The sequence below is a fragment of the Pantherophis guttatus genome, chromosome 2 (genome assembly GCF_059756535.1).
Source record: "Pantherophis guttatus breed Tessera chromosome 2, ASM5975653v1, whole genome shotgun sequence".
Taxonomy (NCBI): Eukaryota; Metazoa; Chordata; class Lepidosauria; order Squamata; family Colubridae; genus Pantherophis; species Pantherophis guttatus.
This window is the reverse complement of record NC_142064.1, coordinates 291,346,016-291,370,586: the sequence shown is the minus strand read 5'-3', so window position 1 is coordinate 291,370,586 and position 24,571 is coordinate 291,346,016. Positions and strand designations below refer to the sequence as shown.

At 43.7% G+C, this 24,571-nt stretch overlaps 1 protein-coding gene and 1 long non-coding RNA gene across 2 annotated transcripts in view; both read left to right on the top strand.

Moving 5' to 3' along the window:
- The window catches only part of LOC148116150 (rano class II histocompatibility antigen, A beta chain-like), a 191,910-nt gene that overhangs the window by 152,164 nt on the left and 15,175 nt on the right, over window positions 1-24,571 (top strand). The window contains exon 2 of the mRNA XM_087884945.1: window positions 12,598-12,870. Within this exon, the coding sequence (XP_087741071.1) occupies window positions 12,598-12,870 (273 nt within the window). The remainder of the gene's footprint in view (window positions 1-12,597; window positions 12,871-24,571) is intronic.
- On the top strand, window positions 223-5,882 carry LOC148116151 (uncharacterized). The gene is made up of 3 exons (XR_015731859.1): window positions 223-312; window positions 4,696-4,956; window positions 5,811-5,882. It is a non-coding gene; the product is annotated as an uncharacterized LOC148116151 (long non-coding RNA).

The window sequence follows — 24,571 nt, the reverse complement described above, 5'->3', positions numbered from 1 at the left end:
GAATTCAGGATCTCTCTAAGCCGCCTTTGCGTAACTCACAGGAACCTGAATCTCCCGCAAAGACTAGAAAAAATGTTTTCTATGGATGAAGTGAAAGAGGAGAAGAAGAAACAGAAGGTCTCCTTTTGGGATAGTTTGGGGGGGGGAGATTTCCTGTTGCTAGTTTGGTTATCCTGGTTAGGCCCATATATAAGAGACTGTAGGCTTTCTTGTAATAGTAATATTTATTTCTTTTCTTCCTCAGAAACACAATTAGACAGGCACTAATCTGGGAGGAGCAAGAACTTATATACAGAGAAGGCGGGGCTAATGGTAAGTACTAACCAATGGTAAGTGACACAATGACATCACACAATGACATATAAACAAGCACACATATTTACAGATATCAGGTTAGGTATTTTCATCTGTAACAAATCCCCCTCTAAAATACCTAACTAATGGTGGGTTATTAAGATTATATATGCACATCAAGTTTGGAAGTCAAATACATATGTTGTTTGGTTGGCAATGGCTTAGTGAGGATATCAGCAATTTGTTCACTAGTATTGCAATGGATAGCTTTAATAAATCCTATACTTGACAGTTGTCTTACATGTTTATATTTTATATCGATATGTCGAGATCGTTGACCTATTGCTTCGGAAGCTGATATATCAATTGCTGCCTTATTGTCCTCATTGATAATAATTGGATAAACAGGTTCATCCCACACATTGGTTAACAAGTCATCGAACCAAGTTAGATTGTTGACCGCTTTGGATAAACAAACATATTCGGCTTCCGCTGTGGAAGTGGCAATTAAATTCTGTTTGCCTGTGTACCAGTGCACCGCACAGCCATTTATAAGAAAAACATATCCAGAAGTACTTTTTCTGGTTTTTGAATCAGTAGCCCAATCAGCATCAGCGTAGCAGGTCAAAGTTGGTTTTTCAGAAATGAATGGTTCTAAGAATAAGCACATATCAATGCTAGACTTTAGATATTTTAGAATCCTCTTAATTCCTTCCCAGTGGTATGAGTTAGGATTGCTTACATGTCTTGACAACAAATTTACAGCAAGGGTGATATCAGGCCTGGTCCAATTAGATATGTATAATAAGGACCCAATAATTGATCGATATAACGTGTTATCCTTGAATGGTTCGTACTCATTATACACATTCCTATAAAAATCAGTTGACATAGGAGTATCACAAATTTTTGAATTAATTAAATTACATTTTTGTATGAGTTCCATAATCTTGTCTTTCTGAGATAATTTGAACCCCTTATCTGTTTTGTCAATTTGGACTCCTAGATACTTATTTACCTTTCCTAATATTTTTAAGTTGAAATTTTTGCCTAGTTGTTCAGCGAAATTATCACATTTAATTTTGTCGTGTCCAAAATACAATATATCATCAACATAAATCAAAACATATTCAATAGAATCATTATTTTTTTTTGTGAAAAAACAAAAATCAGATGAAGTAGCTACAAAACCCATATTTTTAAGTATCTTTGATAAGCACTCATACCACCGCTTACCGGACTGTTTTAGTCCATAAAGGCTCTTGTTTAATAGCCAAATTTCTCCCTTTTTTGTATCCTTTCCTGGGGGTGCTTTCACATAAATTTCTTTATCTAGATCAGCGTGCAGATAGGCTGTCTGCACGTCAAATTGATATACTTCCAGATTTAAGATAGAAGCTAACACTAGTGCTGTTTTCACGCTTTCTGATCTAACGGTTGGGGAATAAGTGTCTTCATAGTCATCCGGAAATCTTTGGGCAAAGCCTTGAGCCACCAACCTGGCTTTGTATAGGAATTTACCATCCTCTAGCTCCTTGATTTTATAGATCCACCTAGTGCCAATAGGGGATTTCTCAGTGGGCAGGTCTGTTGGTGTATATACATTTAGTTCTCTCAAACTGTCCATCTCTTTTTTCATTGCTTCCTCCCACTTACTTTTTTCTTCTAGGGGTAGCTTAAGTATGTCATCATATGTGTTAGGAGTCAGGTGTTTAGCTTGGATAGACAGTACGTAATCATCTAATCTTTTAGGAATTATGCCCCTATTGGATCTAATGGGCCTATTCTGGGGATGTTCATCGCTATGCATATACTTAGCTTCTTTTTCGGTTAATTGATCTACTTTCAAAGTGGGGTGTCCTTTTTTCCATTCATCATTAACTATTACTGGGCATTTGATTCTGTTAGTAGATGTGGATTTGGGGTTCGTATCTGATGTGTGATGTTTTGCGTGCGTGTGTGTAATATTTTTTGATTCTGGGTAAATTTCATTGAGATGTAATTTTGACCAGTTCATGTGTTCATGAAACACGGCAGATCTGGATACAATGAAGTGATTATTTTTATCAATGAAGCGATATCCCTTGGTTCCTGATTCGTACCCCATAAATATCAGTCTTTTGGATACTTTCTCTCCTTTGCGTCTTAACTGTGAGGGCACATATACATCAGCAGATACACCAAATACGTGTAAATGCCCAATTTTTGGTTTCCTTCCATACATGAGTTCGTATGGGGTCTTATTGATTGTACTGGACCATAAGCGATTTATAGTGTAATTGGAATAATTAAGGGCTTCAGCCCAGAATGACTGGTTTAAACCAGCATCATCTAACACACATTTAACCATGGTTTGTAGCAAACCATTCTTCCTTTCAGAGACTCCATTTTGGAATGGGGAAAATGGACAAGATTTAAAGTGCCATATTCCTTGTGATTTTAGCCAAATTGAAAATTCGTTGGATAGGAATTCCGACCCCCTGTCAGTCATTATTTGTTTGATTTTGGTATTGTATTGTGTTTCTACCATTTTAAAGAACTCCTTAAATTTTTTGAAAACCTCACTTTTGTGGTTAAGGGTGTATACAAAACCAAATCTACTATAGTCATCGACTATGGTCAGGAAGTATCTTTTTTTGTATTTAATTGAAGGTTTTAATGGGCCTACTACATCCATATGAATTAGTTGAAAGGTTGATTGTGTGGTGCGGGTGGCTTTTTTGGGTTTTGGCTTGTTTTTAATTTTGGAAGAATTGCATACAGAGCATTCTAAGTAATTTTTACAGTTCTTTATTTTTAAATCTTCGGAACACTCTAACATTTTTCGTATGACTGGAAAGCTCGCGTGTCCTAGCTTTCTGTGGAGTAAGTGACTACAATTATCGTGAATAGGTTTTCCATTGTTTAAATTTTCAGACATATTAGTATCAGTGTTTGATGCATTCTTATCATTATTTTCATCATGGCTATCTGAATTTGGTTTTTTGTTTCTTAATTGATAGTTTGCATAGACTAGTTCGTTATCTTGTGGCAGTAGGTATGTTAGTCCATCATTTGTAAATAGTTTACCTATGTTTCTGTTGTTCTTAGTCATGAATACCTTTCCACCTCTGAAAGTGGTTTCTATTGCATTGTCTAAGCTTAACTTTAGGGTTGCCAATATGTTATTTGGAATTTCGGGCACAAATAGTACCCCCTCTATTTTTCCTATACCTTTTATATGCGTGTCTCCTATTCCTCTCACTAGGACTCTATTTTGGTTTGCTACTTTAATATAATATTTCTTTTCAGTGAAGTTACTTAATATTTCTCTATTATGAGTTGTATGGCATGTGGCTCCTGAATCTATGAGCCAGGTGTTGAGTGAATCAGATATCAAAGTGTTATTATTTCTTATTCCATATAGTGATCCTTTCTTATTTTCTCTAGGGTTATTTCTGTATGTTTGTCTTTCTCTAGAGTGTGGTGATTCTCTTCTCTTATACCTGTAATCTGGGGAGGTTCTGTCTAAAAAGTGTATTCTTCTATCCTTGTGTTTATATGAGTCACTGTATCCTATATTCTTGGGACAGTCTCTACTCTGATGTCTTTCAGATCCACATGTGAGACATTCATGTGGGTATCTGTCTCTGGCCCTGAAATCAGTCCTTCTTTGATTTCTACCTTCTCTTTGTTGTGTATATCGCTCTCTTCTAAGTCTATCTTCAGTAATAAGCTTATTGGTAAGGTTTTCTAAAGTAATTTGCTCTATACTTAGGTTATCTATTAGTGTAATGTAGTTATCCCAGCTGTGATCTAGTGAGTTAATTATAATGCTTTTCATGGTGTTGTCAGAAATGGTTTCTCCCCTTTGAATAAGGTCTGCTCTTACAGCGTTTAAATTCAAGATATGCTCACTCATGGATGTATCATGTTTTAGTTTGGCAGAATAGAATTCCCTAGAGATTTTTGTGGTAGTGGCTACATTTTTGCTATAGAACAGTCTGAATAATTTTTGATATACTTCAAATACAGTTAAATTATGCTCTATACTGGGGAGTATACTTGGGGAAATAGAAACAATTAACATATAGTACGCTTTGTGGTGGAGGCAGTCTATTTCATAGGTCCAAGGCTTATTTGGTGGGTTATCAATAAAAAATAAAACATTTTCTTTCATATATACAATCTGTAAACACTGATCCCATTCCATTAAGTTGCTTCCATCTAATTTCAATTTTATAAAGTCTGGAGGTATTGTCCCTGAGTGTAGTGAGGTGTTATTCATGTTTAGTAGCTGTCCATGATTTAAGACCTTAGCATACTCACAATAAGGCCTGGGTATGGTAGATGTATGTCTGTATTTACTTATCTCTATGTTGCGCTGACTTGTATTTATGTTTCCTTCTTCTTTCTTTGCAGGCTCGTTCTGGGCATGCTCAGTCCTCATTTTTCTCCAGCAGTCGATGAGGGAGGTTCCTGTGTCTGCAGCTCCTGGGGTGAAGTCCCAGACGGCCTTCTGTTGCTCTGCTTTGTTTCCGGAGGGCCTCTGGTGACTGAAGAATGCCTGGGGTGCTGCTCTGCTCATCGGGGAGTCTTCTCTGAGGTCGTCAGTAAGTGGAGCTTGAGGCGGGCCGCCATTGCCAATGGAGCCGGGTTGTTCAGGGAGCTGCTCTTCAGTAGGTAAGTATGATTGCCAGCTTGTCTTTCTTCGGGTGGCTAGGCCTTTCTTTAGACAGTCTATTTCTTTTTGGCCTTTGGTAGATGGTAGTTTAGAATTTTCTATTTCATTTTCTGGTTGTTTGTTTGGTATTGTTAGTTTAGTCCCGAGTGCTGCAGTTAGCACCTGTATAGCATTGTCTATTTCTACTTCAGTAGGTTGAACTTTGTTTTGTTTAAATAATTGTTTTTTATTTGTTTTTGGACTCGGGTAATCATCTTCTTGGTAGGTTTTGTTTTTTATTTCGTAGTTTGAGGTTTGGAATTCTTTTAGTAATTGGTCAGGCATTTTAGAGGTATTAGGTGGGTAAGATGGCTGCCATGAAAAAGGCGGGAAGCTGTCGCCATCTTTGGTGTCATTTTTGAAGTCAGGGGTTGAATTTCTTACCTTGCAGTTTTCTTGTTTGTTATTTTCGTTATCTGCTGCTGTTCCGTGGTCGTTTATTATGCTGCGGATTTTCACAAGCAGATTTGATTCAGCTGTAGTTGTTTCTATTAATTCTAGTATTTTTCTTTTTACCTCATCTTCTTTGTTTGGTGTTAGCAGTTCATTTTCTTGTAATTGCGTTTGTTTCTTAATATTTTCAAGTGGTGTATATTTGTCAGGAGTTAGTTGAGCTGCCATTCTTTTCGTTATGTATCTGGTGGCAGGTCTTCTTTTGTCGTTATGTGAGTCTTGCATCTTTATGTTCGGTTGGGCCTACCAAACCATCCTCTTGCTACCAATTTGTTGCTAGTTTGGTTATCCTGGTTAGGCCCATATATAAGAGACTGTAGGCTTTCTTGTAATAGTAATATTTATTTCTTTTCTTCCTCAGAAACACAATTAGACAGGCACTAATCTGGGAGGAGCAAGAACTTATATACAGAGAAGGCGGGGCTAATGGTAAGTACTAACCAATGGTAAGTGACACAATGACATCACACAATGACATATAAACAAGCACACATATTTACAGATATCAGGTTAGGTATTTTCATCTGTAACATTTCCAGACTGTGATGGTTGAAAGGCTGTAATCCTATAGTGGAGGAAATAGGATCCCTGAAGTCCTCAGGATTTCTATTAAAATTCCAGGTTGTTCTATAAATTATAAATTTATTCTTCGGTTTAATATACTGTCCCTCCCTCCATCCTTCCTAAATAATCCTGAAATCTTTTCCAAGGAAGAAAATCCGCTCAGATCCTCTGACACGTCATATCCGTGGATATGGATTTTCTTCTCCTTCTTTTGGGAAAATGTTTCCTCCAACTCCCCTCCAGAAGAACTAAATTCATCTCAGAGGCTGATTCTTAGGACTTGGGAGTCCCAGGACTGATTCCTTTCCCCCTAAAATCCCCTTTTCTCTCACGATCCCTGCAGGCAAAACGTTGAGTTCCCTGGCAAAGAACAAAAGGGAGGAAAGGAGAATCTGCTCCTTCATAATATAAAATGTTTCTGAGATTTATGGAGTTTAAAGGTTTATTTCAAATCACGGCAGAGATTTGGAAAGGAGGGAAAAGCTGCATTTATGTGGAAATGATATTTCTCTTCAAAAGACGTTTTGTACAGGGGGAGGGTTAGGGGGGGTTAGGGAGGATGGGAAGTTTGGGGAGGGGGGGTGGAAAAAAAAGGGGTGAAAATGTAATTGTAAAACTTTTGCAATAAAAAAAAAAAGACGTTTTGTACAAACACACCTACAAAAGTTGGAGGATAAAACGCCCTCAAAATTTCCAGGGAGGAAAAACTGCCTTGAGGGTCTTTGGCTGAGAATTGGGGGGGGGGGACGGAGGAAGAGCCGCTGCTCAGACGGGGGACCTCCCTGAATTCTGGGCTTGGGCCGGAAGAGAAGGGGGGATGGGGGGGTCTTGGCTGGGCTCTGGGTGGGGGGAAACTCCACTTGGGACCCTTCCTGGAGGGGAAGACCGACTGGAGTCCCACTCCTGCCCTTGGGATCTCCCTCGCTCACTTGGGATCTCACAAGCAAATAAAAGAAAAACAACAACAAGAAAGTCAACATAAAAGGGGAACTAAAAGCACCACACAAAGTGAAGCCTTGGGGGGAGCAAGGCCGAAGACCTCAGAAGAAACGAGGCAAGGCAGCTCATCGCTTCAGAAAGGTCAAGATGACAATTAGGCTTTTATCTTGGAATGTTAACGGATTAAATTCACCACAAAAAAGGAAGAAGTTACTTACATATCTGAGACAATTTAATAATGACATAATTTGTTTACAAGAAACTCATATTCGAACTCAAGATCATAAATACCTGATAAACTCTAAATTAGGAACACATTTTATAGCTTCAACTTCGGAAAAAAAGAATGGTGTGGTTATTTATGTAAATAAAAGATTGTTTGCTAAAATTATAGAAGCAGATGAAGGTGGTAGGTTTATCGCAATTGAATTGCATACAGCAAACGGTCAAATTCTTTTGATTGGAATTTATGCTCCGAACCAACAACAGGATCATTTTTATAAGACTTTACATAATAAAATATTGCAATGGGATTACAGATCTATTTTAATAATGGGAGATTGGAATGGAGTAATTGATTCTAAACTAGATAAAAAGAGTTTGGCGAAAGTAAGGATCAGACTACCACAGACTTTTTTTGATATGAAAGAAGATTTGGAATTAAAAGATATTTGGAGAATTCATAACCCAAAAGAATTGGACTATACTTTTTTCTCTGATAGACATAGATCTTTTTCCAGGATTGACTTTATTTTGTTATCAGACGATTTACTTGTTAAAACAAAAAGAACAAAGATATTTCCAAGAACTTTAACTGATCATAGTTCTGTATGGATAGAAATTGAGATGGGAAAGACTGAGAGAAGGTCATGGAGATTAAATGAAAATTTGTTTAGATATGAAAAAAATATAACAGAACTTAAAAAACAGATGAAAGAATTTTTTGAGATGAACTTGAATAAGGGCACCCCAATTGAAATTGTATGGGATGCGAGTAAAGCGTATATGAGAGGGGTACTCATTTATATGAACTCTAAACACAAACAGAATCGACAAAAGAAAAGACGCGAATTGGAAGTAGAAATAAAGAATAAGGAACAGCTACTCATTAAAAACCCAACAGATGAAAGAATATCTGGTGCTATAAAACTTTTGAAAGATCAATTTCAAATGCTTTTGGCGGAGCAAGCTGCAACAAACTTACAATATGCGAAACATAATACGTTCTGTAATGCTAATAAACCGGGAAGATGGTTGGCCTACACCTTAAGGAAGAAGCAGAGTATACGGACTATTGAGAGTATTGATATTGGAGGGAAAGAAATTTCTCAACAAAAATTGATTAAAGAAGTCTCCGTAGACTACTACACTAAATTATATGCTAAAGATGATATACAGAATGGACTTATAGAAAAATATCTAGAAGAGAAAAGAGTCTCAAAAATTACTAGCCAACAAAAAGAAAGAATGAACTATCCTATAACAGTCGAGGAAATAATCGCAGCAATTAAACAATTGAAAACAGCTAAAGCTCCTGGAACAGATGGATTGACTGCAGTGTATTATAAAACTTTACAAGCAGAAATGGTGGAACAACTTAGAGACTTATTTTGCAATATACAACAAGGCGGTAAAATACCCTCATCATGGAAATCAGCATATATTACTTTGATACCAAAAGAACAAGTAGGTCCTAAAAAACCGGAAAATTATAGACCAATATCTCTTTTAAATAATGACTATAAAATTTATGCAAAAGTATTAGCCAACAGATTGATGCCAGTAATCCAAGAGGTGATTCACGATGACCAAGCGGGATTTATAGAGGGCAGATACATGAAGGACAATGTAAGGCAAGTTATAGATTTATTGGAATATCTTGAGAAGAATAAACAGATTCCTGCAGTGCTGGTCTTCTTGGATGCGGAGAAGGCCTTTGATAGAGTGGATTGGAATTTTCTACTAAAGACTTTAAGGAAAATGGGATTTGGAGACCAATTTATACAGGCGGTCTCAGCAATTTACCAAGAACAAAAGGCACAGATTATTATTAATGGAAGTTTGACATCAGAGTTCAATATTGAAAAAGGGACCAGACAAGGCTGTCCGTTATCCCCATTGTTATTTATTTTAACACTAGAAGTCTTGTTGAACACAATACGGGATTCGAATAACTTGAAAGGTATAGTGATAAGGCAAGAGGATTACAGAATAAGGGCATTCGCAGATGATCTGGTTGTTACCCTAACACAGCCAATGGAATCAATAATCCAGATGAAAGACATTATACAAGATTATGGTACAGTATCAGGTTTTAGGTTGAATCAGAAAAAAACTAAGATGATAGTTAAAAATATGACACAAGATCGACGACATGAATTTCAAAACAAGGCAGGTTTTGAGATTGTACCAAAGGTTAAATATCTAGGAGTTCAGGTTGCAGAATCAAACATTAAATTGTTTCAAAATAACTATGAGGTGTTGTGGCGAGAGGTGCAGAAAGATATGGAGATGTGGAAAAAACTGCAGCTGTCTTTACTTGGGAGAATAGCAGCAGTTAAGATGAACATTTTGCCAAGATTTCTTTTTTTGTTTCAAATGATTCCGGTGCTTAAAAGTGATAAACAATTGAAAGTGTGGCAAACTGGAGTGAATAAGTTTGTCTGGAACGAGAAAAAACCGAGAGTGAAATTGAAAATCATGCAAGATGTTCCAGAAAGGGGAGGTCTTAAACTTCCAAACCTACAGTTATATTATGAAGCAGCAGCTTTGACTTTAGCAAGTGATTGGTTTGGAAGGAAAAAGACTGGAATACTGAATATAGAAAGTTTTGATCTTGAATTTGGATGGCATGCTTATTTATTCTATGATAACAAAGTGGATAAAGTGTTTAAAAGCCATATACTTAGAAACTCTTTGATGAGAGTTTGGAAGAAGCACCGATTCAAATGGGATTATAAAATACCGCTATGGCTGGATCTTGGTCATATTATGTGGAATACAAATATAATGTCACTCGGGGGGGTTTTATACAAAGAGGTTCTTTTTACAGATGCGGGCAGATAGCAATTGAAGACATTACAGACACTGTTGGACGAAGGGATTAACTTAACTTGGTTTCAATATAATCAACTACAACTGAGATGGAAAGAGGACCAAAAAATTGGTATTATGTTGCATGAGGAAGAACTGGTTAGACATATAAAAGAGAAAGGTCCAATGCATATTAAAAGACTTTATAATGTTTTGTTAGAAAGGGACTCAGAAACTGAATTAGTTAAAGATTGTATGATTAAGTGGGCACAAAATTTTGAAGAACCAGTGATGTTGGAAACATGGGAAAAAATTTGGGTTCAGAATGTCAAATTTACACAGTCGCAGAATTTGAGGGAAAATTTTTACAAAATGTTTTATAGATGGCATCTAGACCCTAAGAAACTGTCGTGCATGTACCCTAATGTTCAGCCAAAATGTTGGAGGTGTGATTGTACAGATGCTACATATTATCATATTTGGTGGACCTGTAAGAAAGTTAAGGCTTTTTGGATAAAAATTTGGTGGGTCATGCAGAATATTTTGAAGAAAAAAATTCAATTTTCTCCACAATTGTTTCTATTGGGTATAGCTAAGGGTTTTACAGTGGACGAAACAAAGTTGATTTTGTATATGATTACAGCAGTGAGATTGTTGATAGGTAAATACTGGAAGAATGAAGCTTTGCCCACTATCGAGGAATGGACTTTGAAGATGGCCAGTTTTGCAGAGATGGCGAAGATTTCAGCATATTTAAAAGATTGTTCACAAGAGACTTATGAATGGGAATGGAAAAGGTGGATAGAATATGTTCAGAACAAATACCAAACTAGGAAGTATCAAATAGCTTTTTATTGATAGTATTGTATTATATTATATTAAGATAGAAATATTTGAACTATGTGAAGATGAAAAATAATACGGGGGTTGGGGGGGTTTAGAGCTCAAGGTTTTTTATATACAGGGGATAATGATGGGGTATATTCTATGGAAGTCCGGGGGGCGGAGGGTTAGGGGGGGTTAGGGAGGGTGGGTTGGGGAGTTTGGGGTGGGTTAGGGGGGCGAAAATGGGGTGAAAATGTAATTGTAAAACTTTTACAATAAAAAAAAAAAGAGAGAATTGGGGCGGGGGGGGCAAAAGGAAGAGGACATTCTCCTCCGGAGCTGGCATGAAAGACCCCCAAGACTGAAGGGATTCCCCTCCCCCACTTTCTCCGCTTCTCTCTCTGCGTTGAACTATCTTCTGCATCGGGCGAAGTCAAGGGAGGCTCTGCCCGGAGACCGATGACGCTGCAGAAGGGAGGATTCCCATTGGTCCTCCTGCTCTTCTGGACTCTCCCTCTTCCGAAGTCCAGACCCTCCGATTCCTCCTCTGGGGCTGGGAGCGTCTTTCTCCCCCCTTTGGGGCGCTTGTGGGGAGCCTCCATGGCTTTGGCTGGGCTCCCCCTGATGCTGCTGCTGGGGGCGCTGGCCCGGATCCCCGGGAGCGAAGGGGGGGAGGAGACCCCCGGTAAGGAGGGGGCTGGGCGGGGGAGGAGGGGGCTGGGAAGGGGGAAGGAAGCCTCCAGCAGCCTCGATCTCTGCGTGGTCTCCTCCCCCTTCCTCCCCACAGCCCCCCCCCAGGAGGACGGAGAGGGACCCTAATCCTAACCCTCCCCCCATGTAGGCGAGGTGGGGGTGGCAGCCTCTCCTGTGCCTGGGTGGGAGGGGGCTGCAGGGAAAGAGGAAGGGGAGGAAAAGCGAAAGAGGGAAACTGAGGCATTTTCAGCCCTGAATCCCCAGAAGGGAAAAGAGGCATTTGAGCAAAAGTCTTTGGGCTTCTTCAGAAACTTCACTTTTTCTTCTCAATCTCAGATTTGGGGCTGTGAAGGTCAGGCAAGAGGGGGGCTTCGGGCCTTTCTGGGGGAGCCCCTGAATTTGGGGAGGAGACCAAGAACCCCCCAGCCCCATAATCCCCCTGGAGGGGAGGGGGAAGGGAGGGAGAAGGAGGGGGCGGGAGACCCTCCCTTTGAGAGGCTCTTCGGGGGGGGGCTGCTCCGCAGGGTCTTTTTGGGGAGGGGGAGAGGAAAGAGGGGTGATCCTCCACAGTCCCCCAAAGGGAGGGAGCTGGGCTGAAGATTCGGGGGAAGGAGAAAAGGGAGGAGAGAGGAAGGGAAGGTGGGGCTTGAACGGCAGGGAGACCCCAAGAGAGTCGGTCTAGATGTCCTCATTGTGGCCCCTCCCCAGATCCCCTCCCAAAGGAAGAGAGAGTGGGGGGGGTGGAAGCTACTTTCCCTCCAGCCCCTCCCCCAATCCTTCCTGCCCCTTGAGATCCAACCTTCCCTGCAGAGACTGGATGGGATCGCTGGACCGGTTGAGCTTCTGCCTGCCTTTTCCCACCCCTCCCCCTCTTCCCTCCCCTCCCCCCTCCAGACCCCCCAGGAAGCCTCCCTTCCTCTCTGGGACTGAGAGAGTTCCCGCTCCCTCCTCCAGGGGGCGTTTTTCACCAGTCTCTTCAAGGAAGGTCCCCCGCCACCCGCCCCCTTCCCGCATAGATCCCCCCTCCTCCTCTCCCAGGGGCTGTGAGCGATGGGCCCTGGAGTCCCTCCTGACCGCCTTCCTCCCCCTCGCAGCCCATTTCCTGCTCCAGGCGAAGGCCGAGTGCTGCTTCCTCAACGGGACGCAGCGGGTGAGGCTCCTGTACAGGCAGATCTACGGCCGGCAGGAGTTAGTGCGCTTCGACAGCGACCTCGGGAAGTTCGTGGCCGTCACGGAGTTTGGGAAGGTGGATGTGGACAGGTGGAACAGGGATGAGAGCATCATGCGGATCTGGAAGGCCCGAGTGGATTCCATCTGCCGGAACAACTACCAGGTGGCCCAGAGTATTTCTGTGGTTGGCCGGAGAGGTGAGTTCATGGGGGGGGGGAGAGTTTGGGGGAGGGGACCCCCTTTTCCTTCCCTTGATTGAGACTCTCCCGGATGAAGATTCAGTGGTTGTTTCAAAAGCAAGGATGACTGAAATTCAGTGGAAAAATCAATTCATTCATTCATGAAGAGACGAATTAAAAGGCTTCAGGGGATTCAGGCTGCCTCCTCCTCTCTGCCCCCACCCAGCAAAGGCCCAGAGCCCCCTTGGGAGCCCTTTCCCAGAAGGCCAGTAAGGGGGGCTCATTAAAAAAATCCTTTCTCTCCAGGTCTCCATTCTCTCTATTCTTCATTCTGAGTCATTTCCACTCCGGCATCTTTTCAATCCAACAAATAAATAGTAAGTAAAATAAACGAATATATAAAATTAAATAAATAAATGAAAAATAAATAAATGAAAAGCTAAATAAATAAATAAATAAATAATAAATAAAATAAATAACTAATAAAATAAACTAAAGAAAGAAAGAATAATAATAAATTAACTAAATAATAAAATAAATTTAATAAATAATAAACTAACTAAATAATAGAATAAATAATAAACTAATAATAGCAGTAAATAAACTAAACAATAAAATCAATCAATCAATGCAGATAGAATTTATACAACTGTATACAGTTGTATACAGTGTACAACTACCAGGAGCGTCTGATTGGCCGGAGAGGTGAGTCTGGGGGAGGGGGGCTCTTCCCTGGGAGGGGAACGCCGGGACCCCCCTTTCATTTCATTCATTTCATTCCTTGGGATCCTCCTGGATGGAGGTTTTATTCCTCATTTATTTATTTATTTTACACTCTCAGATTGACAAAATCTTCTTCCCAGGCTCCAAACTCTCCTCCTGTCCAGAATCTGGGATCCCTTTGATCCATTTCACCCCCCCCACAAGAAAATCCATTCAGATAAGGTTTTTTTGGGGTGGGGGTGGGGGAGGGGAATCCAGCCAGGTCTCTCTCTCCTGCTCAATACTGGCAGTCCTCCACTTAACAACAGTTCGTTTAGTGACAGTTGAAAATTACAACTGCAGTGAAAAAAAATGACTTATGACTGTTTTTCACACTTACGACCGTTGTAGCATCCGCAGGCTCACGTGATCAGAATCTAGATGCTTGGTAACACACTCGTACTTGCGATACTCCCGATATAGTCAGTTGGTGCCATCACTGACTATTGGGTGCGAATCATTGGCCCCCACGGAGAGGGCTCGCAACTTGGGCGTCCTCCGGGATTCACGGCTGTCTTTAGAAGAGCACTTGATGGTTGTGACCGGGAGGATTTTTCATCAGGTTGCCTGATCCGCCAGTTGCGTCCCTTTCTGGATCGCGACTCCTTACACACAGTCACTCATGCCCTCGTCACTGTCAGGGTTATGATCGATCCCATTTTGGCTCTGGGAAGATCACCCCGATTAATTAGAGGGTGGACCGTGGCTTTTCCAAGTTGCAATATTCTGAAATAAAACCCGAAGAAATATTCTCTAATAAAACTCATTTATTTGTTATAAAGAAAATAAAACATCTCACTAACTAAGAAAAGTAATTGTTACATTTTGAAATAGTTCGTGCCAACTGCTTTTCTCAGCAGCCGACACCTCTGGCAAGAGAACAAAGGAAAGAGTGTGAAGGAATGTGAGGGGATGCGGATACACGTAGCTTACTGATAAGAAGTTGGCAAGCTACGGAAAGTCTGACAGTCCAGAAATAATCAGCTCAGCTGGTAAATAAAAGAACGCAGTGACAGTCACCTCCCGCCTGGACTATTGTAACGCTCTCTACATAGGGGTCCCCTTGAGGAGCACCCGGAGGCTCCAACTGGCGCAGAGTGCGGCCGCGCGGGTGGTAATGGGAGCAACTTGACGTTCCCATGTAACACCCCTCCTGCGCGAGCTGCACTGGCTCCCGGTGGTCTTCCGGGTGCGCTTCAAGGTTTTGGTGACCACCTTTAAAGCGCTCCATGGCTCAGGACCCGGGTACTTGCGGGACCGCCTACTACCACCAATAGCCTCCCATCGGCCGGTACGCTCCCATAGAGAGGGACTCCTCCGGGTGCCATCGGCCAAACAATGCCGACTGGCGGCCCCCAGGGGGAGAGCCTTCTCTGTGGGGGCACCTACCATCTGGAACGAGCTCCCCCCGGAGATACGGAGGATCCCGGATCTTCGCACCTTCCGCTGCGCTCTTAAGACCTTTTTATTCCACCAGGCGGGCCTGGCCTAATTTTCTCCCTCTTTTATAAAAGAATTTTTAACTTTTAATATTTTTTAGTATTTTATATATTCAAATTTTAAAATTGGTTTTAAATTGATTGGGGTTTTAATTTGTCTGGGCCAAAACTATTTAATTTGATTTTAATTCTGCTTTTTAAATTTTGTATGTATGGATTTTATTGTTGGCTGTTCACCACCTTGAGTCCTTCGGGAGTAGGGCGGTATAGAAATCAAATAAAAGTAAAAGTAAAGTAAGTGACGGTCACAGCATTCCAGAGTCACGTGATCTCCTTTTGCGACCTTCCCATAAGCAAAGTCCATGGGAAAGCCGGATTCACTTAACAACCCTGTTACTCATTTAACAACTGCAGTGATTCACTTAATGACTGTGGCAAGAAAGGTCGTAACATGGGGCAAAATTCATTGAACAAACGTCTCACTTAGCAACAGAAATCTTGGGCTCAATTGTGGTCCTAAGTCGAGGACTCCCTGTATCTACATATATATTTCTCTCTATCCCTGATTCATTTCTTTCCTATTCAGGAACCTCCCGTCTCCCTCCCTCTTCCCACCCAGAAGCCCCTCCCTCTCTTCCTCTGCTCCAGAAATGCTGTTTTTGGCACTTTGGGATAAAACCTTCTTTTTTACCTAAAATAAAAATAATAATTACTTGACCCCTTTTTATGGATCTTCTGCTTTTTTTTCATCTTTCAGAAACAAATGAGTAATGGAAGCAGCCTAGAATTTGTAATCACGATTCAATGCTTAAACCGAGATGTAAAAACCCCAATGATAGGAATCCTGATCTCTTCCGTTCTTCCTTCCTGGGGAGGCTCCTGATTTGGGGGGAGAGAGTCCAAAAACACCCACAGTCCTTAAAACTGAATTTGGGGTCATAAGAAAGAAATTGGGCCTCCATTCAGCCCTGAAGCCTCCGATTCTTTCATTCTCCCTTCCAGATTCCTTCAATGTTGCCTACATTTCCTTTTCTCATTTTATTTCTTTGTCTAATAAAAATCAACTGATGGGGTTTCAGAGGCCAAGCATTGCGCAAGTCAAGGATTTTAGCTGCCCTTGTTTCCATTCGGCCTTTACAGAAAAAGTATATTCCTTTTATTAGAATCAGAAAAGTCTTGAAAGCATCATTACTTAAGAATTAGCTAAGTTTAATGTTCCCATTGTGAGCCCAGAGATTCTCCAAAAATAACGTCTCACCATAGAATCCAATAAGACCTTTCTTTCTTTCTTCCATAAGAGGAAAACCTCCAGATCCTAAGAGAGAAAAGCCTCTTGGAGCATTTGCTCCTTTGGTAAATAATTGAATATTTTCTGGGAACCTGCAGAGATTTTGCTCTCCACATATTCAGTCTGGAGGCAAAACTCATTTTCACTCCTAAATTCTTCCCTGCAAACCTGGGAGGATTTTTATCTGCCACATAAGATGCATTTGGAAATGTTTTTACTACCAAAGAGGATATTTTCTTGGCGATAATAATATCCAGCTATATAATTTGTTTCTGGATGATATTTAATGTTTATTTTCCCCCTACAAACAGCCCAACATTCTTGTCATCTGGCACAGTACTTGAAATAATTCTCATTCCAATAATATTTCACATAGAGATTTCACCACTTTTATTCATTTATCTAGTGATTTTTCATAACCTCCGAAAGTGCCCCAAGTGCCAATTGTGTTGGTGTTGTGAGTGTGTCTGTTTTTTTTTTTTTGTGGGCCTCTCAGGGCCTCCCTCCCTCCTCCCTCCTTTTGGGGGTCTCTGGGGGGATTTTCCCTTCAGGGAAAGGAGCTTCATCAGCTGCCCAAAGACTCCAAAGCCCATCCTCCCCTCCTCTTTTCCTCCCTCCCCTCCTCCCTTCCTTCCTTCCTATCTCTGGATGGTTTGTTACTTTAGCTGCTCACAAGCTTTATCCACATAAACAGAATGCATTTTTACTATAAATCCAAAATGGTGATCCTGAATTTCATTGCGATTCATATAATTTCTTCTTCATCAAAAGTATTATTTTTACTTCCATGAAAATACTTCAGACAAGAAGCCAATAATTCTCCAGGCGTTCCTGTTCTTTATTAAAAGAACAGGAATATTTATTAAATTCCGTGTATTTTTTTTTTTTAATTTGATTTATATGCCGCCTTTCTCCGGAGAGTCAGGACGGCTTACAATGCGTTAAGCAATAGCCTTCATACTTTTGTATATTTATACAAAGTCAGTTTATTGCCCCCACAAACTGGGTCCTCATTTCACCTACCTGAGAAAGATTGGAAGGCTGAGTCAACCTTGAGCCTTGGCGAGATTCGAACCAGCAGTAAATTGCAGGCAGCTGTGTTAATAACAGGGTGCGTAGACCACTGTACTATCAAGGCTCTTTAAAGCCAATTGTTGGTCAGCCTCCAGTTTAGGAGACCTGAAATCACAGGATGTTTCTTGAGTCTCTTGGGGGAATTTTCTCTTCCTTTTTCTTTGACTTCTGAGCCGACTTTTCTCTCCGGAGAGATCCGGGCGTCTCCTTCCCCCGAGAGGCCAAAGCTTTTCTCCGGCCACCAAGAGAGGCTCTCAACCAGCAACTCCCATCTGGCCAAATTGGAACCCCAAAATCTTCACATTGCAGTCTTGTAAATAATGAGGTTTGGGATGGGCTATAAAAATAAACATGGAAAACTATCAAATTGCAGCTTTAAAATCAATCAAAGCAATTCCACAAAGGCCTTTAATGTCCCAAGAGGCAAATGGGATTTTCCTGAAAAAAGAAAACAACTCACACCTGAAATGTTGCTATTTGTCTACGTGGAAACCTGACCAGATCCCAGGTTGAAATTACAAATAACCATTTAAAAATGGGTTCTTCTTAAGCATTATAGAATTTACTGTTAATAAGAAAATCCCTCAACAGAAAAAAAAATGGTTAGCATTTAGGACTCTGGGCTGGAATGGATCTATTGTCAACTCTCTTGGGGGGCTCATCCAGACTAACCCCCCCCCCCATTAATCCATCCAAGAGTTGGGCCAGTTGGAGCATTTGCTGAAGGAGGAGATCCAGATCCAAGATCCCCTCTGGATCCCTTCCCCACTCCCTGCCCCCCTCATCCAGGGCAGAGGCTTCCCTCTGGGAGTCAGAGGGACCCCTCCCCACCTCCTTCCCCAGGAATGGCCGGTCCCTGCGGCTGGGAAGGAGGCCGGCTGGGTGCAGGCAGAGCCTGGTCTGGGGTGGGTCTCCCTCTGAATCCCCCCAAAGCCCCCCCAGGAAGGATCCTTGAGAGAGATCATGAGATCCCCCAAAACCTCTTCCGTCCTTCCTGCTCTGAAGGGGGGATTTAGGGTCTCTCATCTTCAATGGGGGAGAAACTTTTCCTTCAGGGGATTCTGGCAGTTATGGGGAGCAAAGGGCTGCCCCCCCCCCATTGGGCTCCTTTGCCCTTTCCTTAAAAATGCCTCTTTCTGTTGAGGCTGCCCAAAATTGGGGGGTTTTGCATCCACATCACATTTTGCACTTTTTCCCCTGAAATCTTCTGCTGATTTTTTTGTGTATCTTGTGGATCCTAAAGGAAGAAAAGGGAAAGTGGAAGGAGAAATTTTCTCTCTCCAAAAAAAACTTTTTGAAAAGTGATTGAAACACCAAAGAAAATTGGGACAAAGATTTCCTCTCCTCTCCTCTCCTCTCCTCTCCTCTCCTCTCCTCTCCTCTCCTCACCTCTCTCTCTCTCTCTCTCTCTCTCTCTTTCCCTTTTTCTTTCTTTCTTTTGGCAAACTTGGTTGATCACCTTCAGGGCTGCCCAGAGGCGTTTGGCTCCGTCCTCTCTCCTCTCCTCTATGACCTCCGCATGAAGCCGCTGGGTGAGGCCATCCGTCACCAGGGCTGGAGGTCTCCTCCGTCTGCTGATGTGATAAGGTTTCATCTCCACCTCTGGGGACCCAGGAGATGCTGAGGCTGCCCCCTCGAGGGTCCCGGAGGCTGTGGGGGGAGGGGCTGAATGGGGGATTAGGGGCTTCGGCTGAACCCTGGAAAGGCCAAAGGGCTTTGGGTGTTGGGAGCCCCAAGATGGGGGACTTTAACCAACTTCCTTCTGGGTGGAGCTGCATTGTCCCAGAGACCCAGTTGGCAATTCTGGAGATTCTCCTGGACTCCCGGAGAGCAGGTGGCAGTCACGGCTAGGAGAGTGTCTGTAAGACTTTGGGTTAGTTGTGGCCACTTTGGCAAATAAATTTCATAAATAACTAAATTTACTAAGCAAACAACAAATGAACAAATGTTGTGGTATTAGACCTAATTAAAAATCTGGTTTCATTTTCAACGAGATCCCATGAATCATCCGACTCGTGCTGCGTCTGTCCTTCCCGTCTTCTGCGTCATTTCTTTCCTGTTGTGTCTCTCATGTGCCTCCTTCTCCTCCTTCCCTCCAGCCAAGCCCACCGTCTCCATCTCCCCCACCAAGATGGAGCCCTCTTCCCCCAACACCATCCTCCTCTGCACCGCGACCGGCTTTTACCCCGTGGAGATCGAGGTCCAGTGGCTGAAGAACGGGCGGCCGGAGGAGGAGGGCGTGGCCTTTGGGGAGGAGCTCCAGAACGGAGACTGGACCTACCAGCTCCAGGTGATGCTGGAGACCCAGCCCCAACGGGGGGATGTCTATACTTGCAAGGTGGGGCATGCCAGCCTGGAGGCCCCCATCACCGTCCAGTGGGGTAAGTCCCCTCCCTCCCCTCCTGGTCTGTGGACCCCATCCTGCCCTGAGAAGGGTGAGAAACCCACCCCATAGGGAGAGCTGGAATGGAGCCTCCTGGGGGAAGGTGGGCCTGATCCTCCTGCTCAGGTGAGGCTCCTTCTCCTTCCCCAGAGCCCCGTTCCTCCAGCTCTGCCAGGAGCAAACTCTGGACGGGGATCATGGGGGCCGTGATAGGAGTGGCCTTCCTGGCTGTGGGGCTCTTCTCCTACCTGAAGAGCAAGAAAGGTGAGTCTGGGGGGCTGGAGGGGAGGTTGTGGGGAGGGGACCCTCTAGGGGAGGCCTCTCCTCAAGCTTAGCAGGTGGCCAAGAGGGGCCCCTGGAGGAATATTTATGGGATCTTCTGTTCTTGGAGGGGCTTTAAGTGAAGACAATGCAACCTATTATGGGCTATCAATGGGGAGGGGGACCCCCTGAGTCCTCCAGCCCATGAAGGGTTCTGATTGGGTCTTTTTCTCCTTCCAGCAATTCCCATCCAACCTCCTGCAGGTGAGTTTCTCCTCTTCCCCCTCATCTCAACCCCTCCTACAAATTATAGGTGGCTTTTAAAATTCCTTAATTGTTCCTTTAAAAAAAAAACTTGCCTGAACAAAACTTCCTTGTTGTGGATAGAGCAGTTTTTTGGATTTTGGGCAATGTTTCTTTACAGAGATCTGAAAAAGTATTGCAATCAAAAACAAAAGCAGATACAAACGCTAAAATCTTGCCCAGAATTTTTCCAGGTTTTGGGAAATTGCCAAAGGGAAGGGAAGGGAAGGGAAGGGAAGGTGGGGGCCACTCCTTCCCATTCCTCCCTTCGGGAGGGAGCACCCCAGGTTTAAATTCCCCCACGCATTTTGTAAGCAACCCACCCATTCTGTTAGACCACGCCCACCCAGTCACATTACCCCCCCAAGCCACGCCCACAGAACCAGTAGTAACAAATTTTGCATTTCACCCCGGGTGACACCCATGTTACTATGCACTGTGGTATTGTAGGCCACTTCAGCAAATGGCAGGAGATCTGCCCAGCTAAATTGCTGATAATTAACATAGCATCTCAGGTATTGTTCTGTCATTGCGTTCGCTCGTTCTGTACCTCCGTTCGTCCTCGGGTGGGAGGTGGAGCTGAGTCCTTGAGATGAACCTATCAACTTAATGAACTCCCTCCAAAACTTCTCCCTGAACTGCACCCCACCCTCCGGTCTGAGAGGATCCTTCTTGGCACCCCATACAGACTCATTTGGGTTCATTAGTTGGAACCTGGACAGGCTCTTCTTCCTGACCCCCCTTCTCCTTGTGAGAATTCCCACGACTTCTGGCCAAGTGAGCCCAGGCTCCCCCCTTTGCTGCCACTCCCATCGTAGCCCCGTCTTCTCTCTTCATATGAATCATCTGCAGGGAGGGAGCTGGGAAGGGGGCCCTCCCCTCTTGATGAACCCTTTAATTAAGTCAGGGAAAATTCCAGAAGCCCCTGGAGATGAAATGGTGAGGAATACCTGGTCCATTCCAGCCTTTTCCTCCCTGAAATGGGCGGATTCTCCCTCTATCTGTCTCTGCCTATCAATCACCCCCCTGCAGTGTGGGCCTGCCTTGAAGGTGGGGGCTGAAAGGGAAGAAAAATATGTTATTGATACTAAAAGATTCTCTTTATATTCTGATTTTCTTCCCCATCTCTTTTTCTTCAGCACTCATGAATTAATCCTGCTCTCCGATGCAAAAGGATAATTTTTCCTTTAGTCAAGTATGACTCTTCGTCCTATTTGCAGCCTCTGAGAAATGGAGGCTGAAGGTGGCAGGTCGGGGAGAGGAGGAGAATGACAGCCTGGACCTTCTCCTGCTGAGACTGCCCCCCCCACTTTCATACAGGTCCTCTCTTTCTTGGGAGGGAGGGATGGAGACTGTCTCCAGGGATGCTGGGCTGACCTGTCACTCTAGTCCCCTCATCACTCCTGGCTTTGAACCCACAGCAGCTTCATCTCCATCACTTCCCTTCCCTTCGCTTTGCTATAAAAGAATAAACTTCAGAAGGAGGAAAACCCTGGAATCCTTCCTTCCTTCCTTCTTTCCTCTTCCTCTTTTTTGAACCCCACAGGAGGCTCCTCCCTCCGCTGCCTCTAGATCCACCATCCTGGCTCCTTCGGATCCGAAGCCAGAACTGGTTTGGGAGGAGGATGGGCAGATCAAGGGAGGGGGAAGGAGCTGAACCCACCCCCCTACTCGGAGGTCCCCTTGTTCTGCTTCCCTTCAAGCCCCCCTTTGAGGAGCAGAAGGCCAGCAGACACAGTCCTCCCCAGGCACTTGTGGGGAGCCAGAGGCTCCCTCTATATTCACCCAGCCATTTCAGCCATTTCCTTCACAAACGGAGGGTCCTGCCCCGTTTTGGGCTCCCTCCCTCCCTCTTTGGGGCTCAGATTCTAATGGTGTAGGGCAGTGATGGCTAACCTTTTTGCCATCGTGTGCCAGGAGCAAGGGGGGGCACTCGCACACGTCCCACCGGAAATTGGTAAACAGGCCGTTTCTGGCCTCTGGAGGGCTTCCGGGGGGTGGGGAAGGCTGTTTTTGCCAGTTGGCCAGCGTGCGTGTGCACTCCAGAGCTGAGCTCGCGTGCCCACTGTTACAGCTACGCATGCCACCTGTGGCACGCGTGCCATAGGTTCCCCATCATGGGTATAGGGTCTCCTGCTTGATGGTATAAATAGTGTAGGGTCTCCCCTGTGATGACCCAGGGCGTGGCACGAAGGCAACATAGCCAGAGAACAAGTATGAGTCCCTTTATTGGCACCGACTTTGCCCCCAACGTCCCGTTTACTCTCCAACCTGGAGGAAAGCTCTCCCACAAACCTGCAGCAGCTTCTGGCTGCAGATACTCCAGTCCAAACACTGTGAGCAGAATGACTGCCATCAATCACTCCAGCAGGGCAGCAGCAGCATATTTTATTGCGGTCATAGACCAAAAAAAACCCAAAACATCCAAGACACATAGCTGGCACACGACCAGACTGAAGTGCAAAACTGCGACAAGATCAGTGGTGAAAACCACTCCGTGAAACTCACAGTTCATGTATTTTAAATTTTTTGCTCCAATCTTTATGTACTATAGTCAATTAAAATTTTACATAGGTAGAAAATACCATATTGCAATTTACATAAAATCCACACATCGGTACTTTATACAGCCACCAGCTAACTCAACCGCTGACAATCAATAAAGCTAACCTCAGTCAATGGGTCCAGCCCGTCCCTTTCCCCAGCTCTTACATCCCAAGACTGCAGCAAAAAATTTTGCTACCTTTAGTGTAATCTTAGAATCAGTATCTTGGAGTAAGAAGCGAAGACTGAGATTTTCAGATAATCCAGGAAATCTTTGGCAAATGGGGGAGATAAGTTCTGACCTTACCTCCCGATAATGGGGGCATGTAAATACGATGTGAGCCAACGATTCCGGAGATCGGCCGTCACATGAACAGTGGGTGGATTTCACACACCCCGAGCACCTGCTATCTAGGACATTCGAGGGGATCACATTAAAATGTGCCTTTAGAAAGGCCAACCTGTATTTAACAAAGGATAGCGTAGAGAGGTATTTGGGGGGGGGGTGCATTCGGGGAGTAATACCAAGAGACAACAGAGAACATACTCCCGCACCAAGTGCCAGATTCTGTTGTCTTTCAATATCATCCAATCGCTGAAATATCAGCGATTTGGCTGCATCTGGGCCAAGCATAAGGGCTTCAATAGGGGGAATACCTATCTTCATAAGTTTGGTGTGAATATTGCGGGCCCAAGGACCGTGGAAGTCGTCCCGCCATGAGCACTGGCCTAAATAGTAGTCTGGAAGTCTGACCCACAGGGTCAGCCAGTAGCCAATGGCACGCTTCCACAGAACAGTAGCGAGAGATGGTGCGCCCAGTTCCAAGCGGATTGCAGCATTGCTCACACAGTGGGGGGGACTCCCATTAGGCAGCGTAAGAACTGGCTTTGAACTGACTCGAGGAGGGAAATATTTGTTTGAACCCAAAGGGGGGCGCCGTATGTAATGGCAGCTATCACCTTTGCCCTATATACTTTCAATACTGAGGGAATCTGTTGGGCTCCCTCCGTGTAAAAGAATTGCAGAAGGGCATGCGTAATCGCCTTGGCCTTGGTGCGGACGGACTTGACCTGCGTAAGCCACATGGCATTAGATTGGAAAAGAATGCCTAAATATTGGAATCTATGGACCTGTTCCACTGGTATGCCAGCGAGCTTCCACTGATAGTTTTTCCTGCTTCTTGAGAAGATCATAATCTTAGACTTAGAATGGTTGATAAACGGTTGGTTGGCGCAACAATAGTTGGAAAGGATTTTAAGGGCTCTAAGCAGACCCACCCGAGAGAATGAAAGAATCGCAGCATCGTCCGCATAGAGTAGGAGCGGGCACCTGTAGTCAGCTAATCTGGGGGCATGGATATACTCCAGTTGGACCATTAATGCCCTTCTCCAATCGCTAATATATAAGTTAAAAAGAAGGGGTGCCAATATACATCCCTGTCTGACCCCCTTATTAACAGGGATGGCGTTGGAAAGGTCCCCTTGGGGGGTAAGGCGCACTTTTGCCTCCGTTCCCTCGTGCAGTTGGGAGATGAGCCAGAGAAGTCTTCTATCAATGCCCCAGGAAAGGAGTTTGCCCCACAGTTTGTATCTGGGAATACTATCAAAAGCAGCCTTTAAGTCTATAAAGGCAACACAGAGACGGCCTTTCCTAGGGGTAGAGTA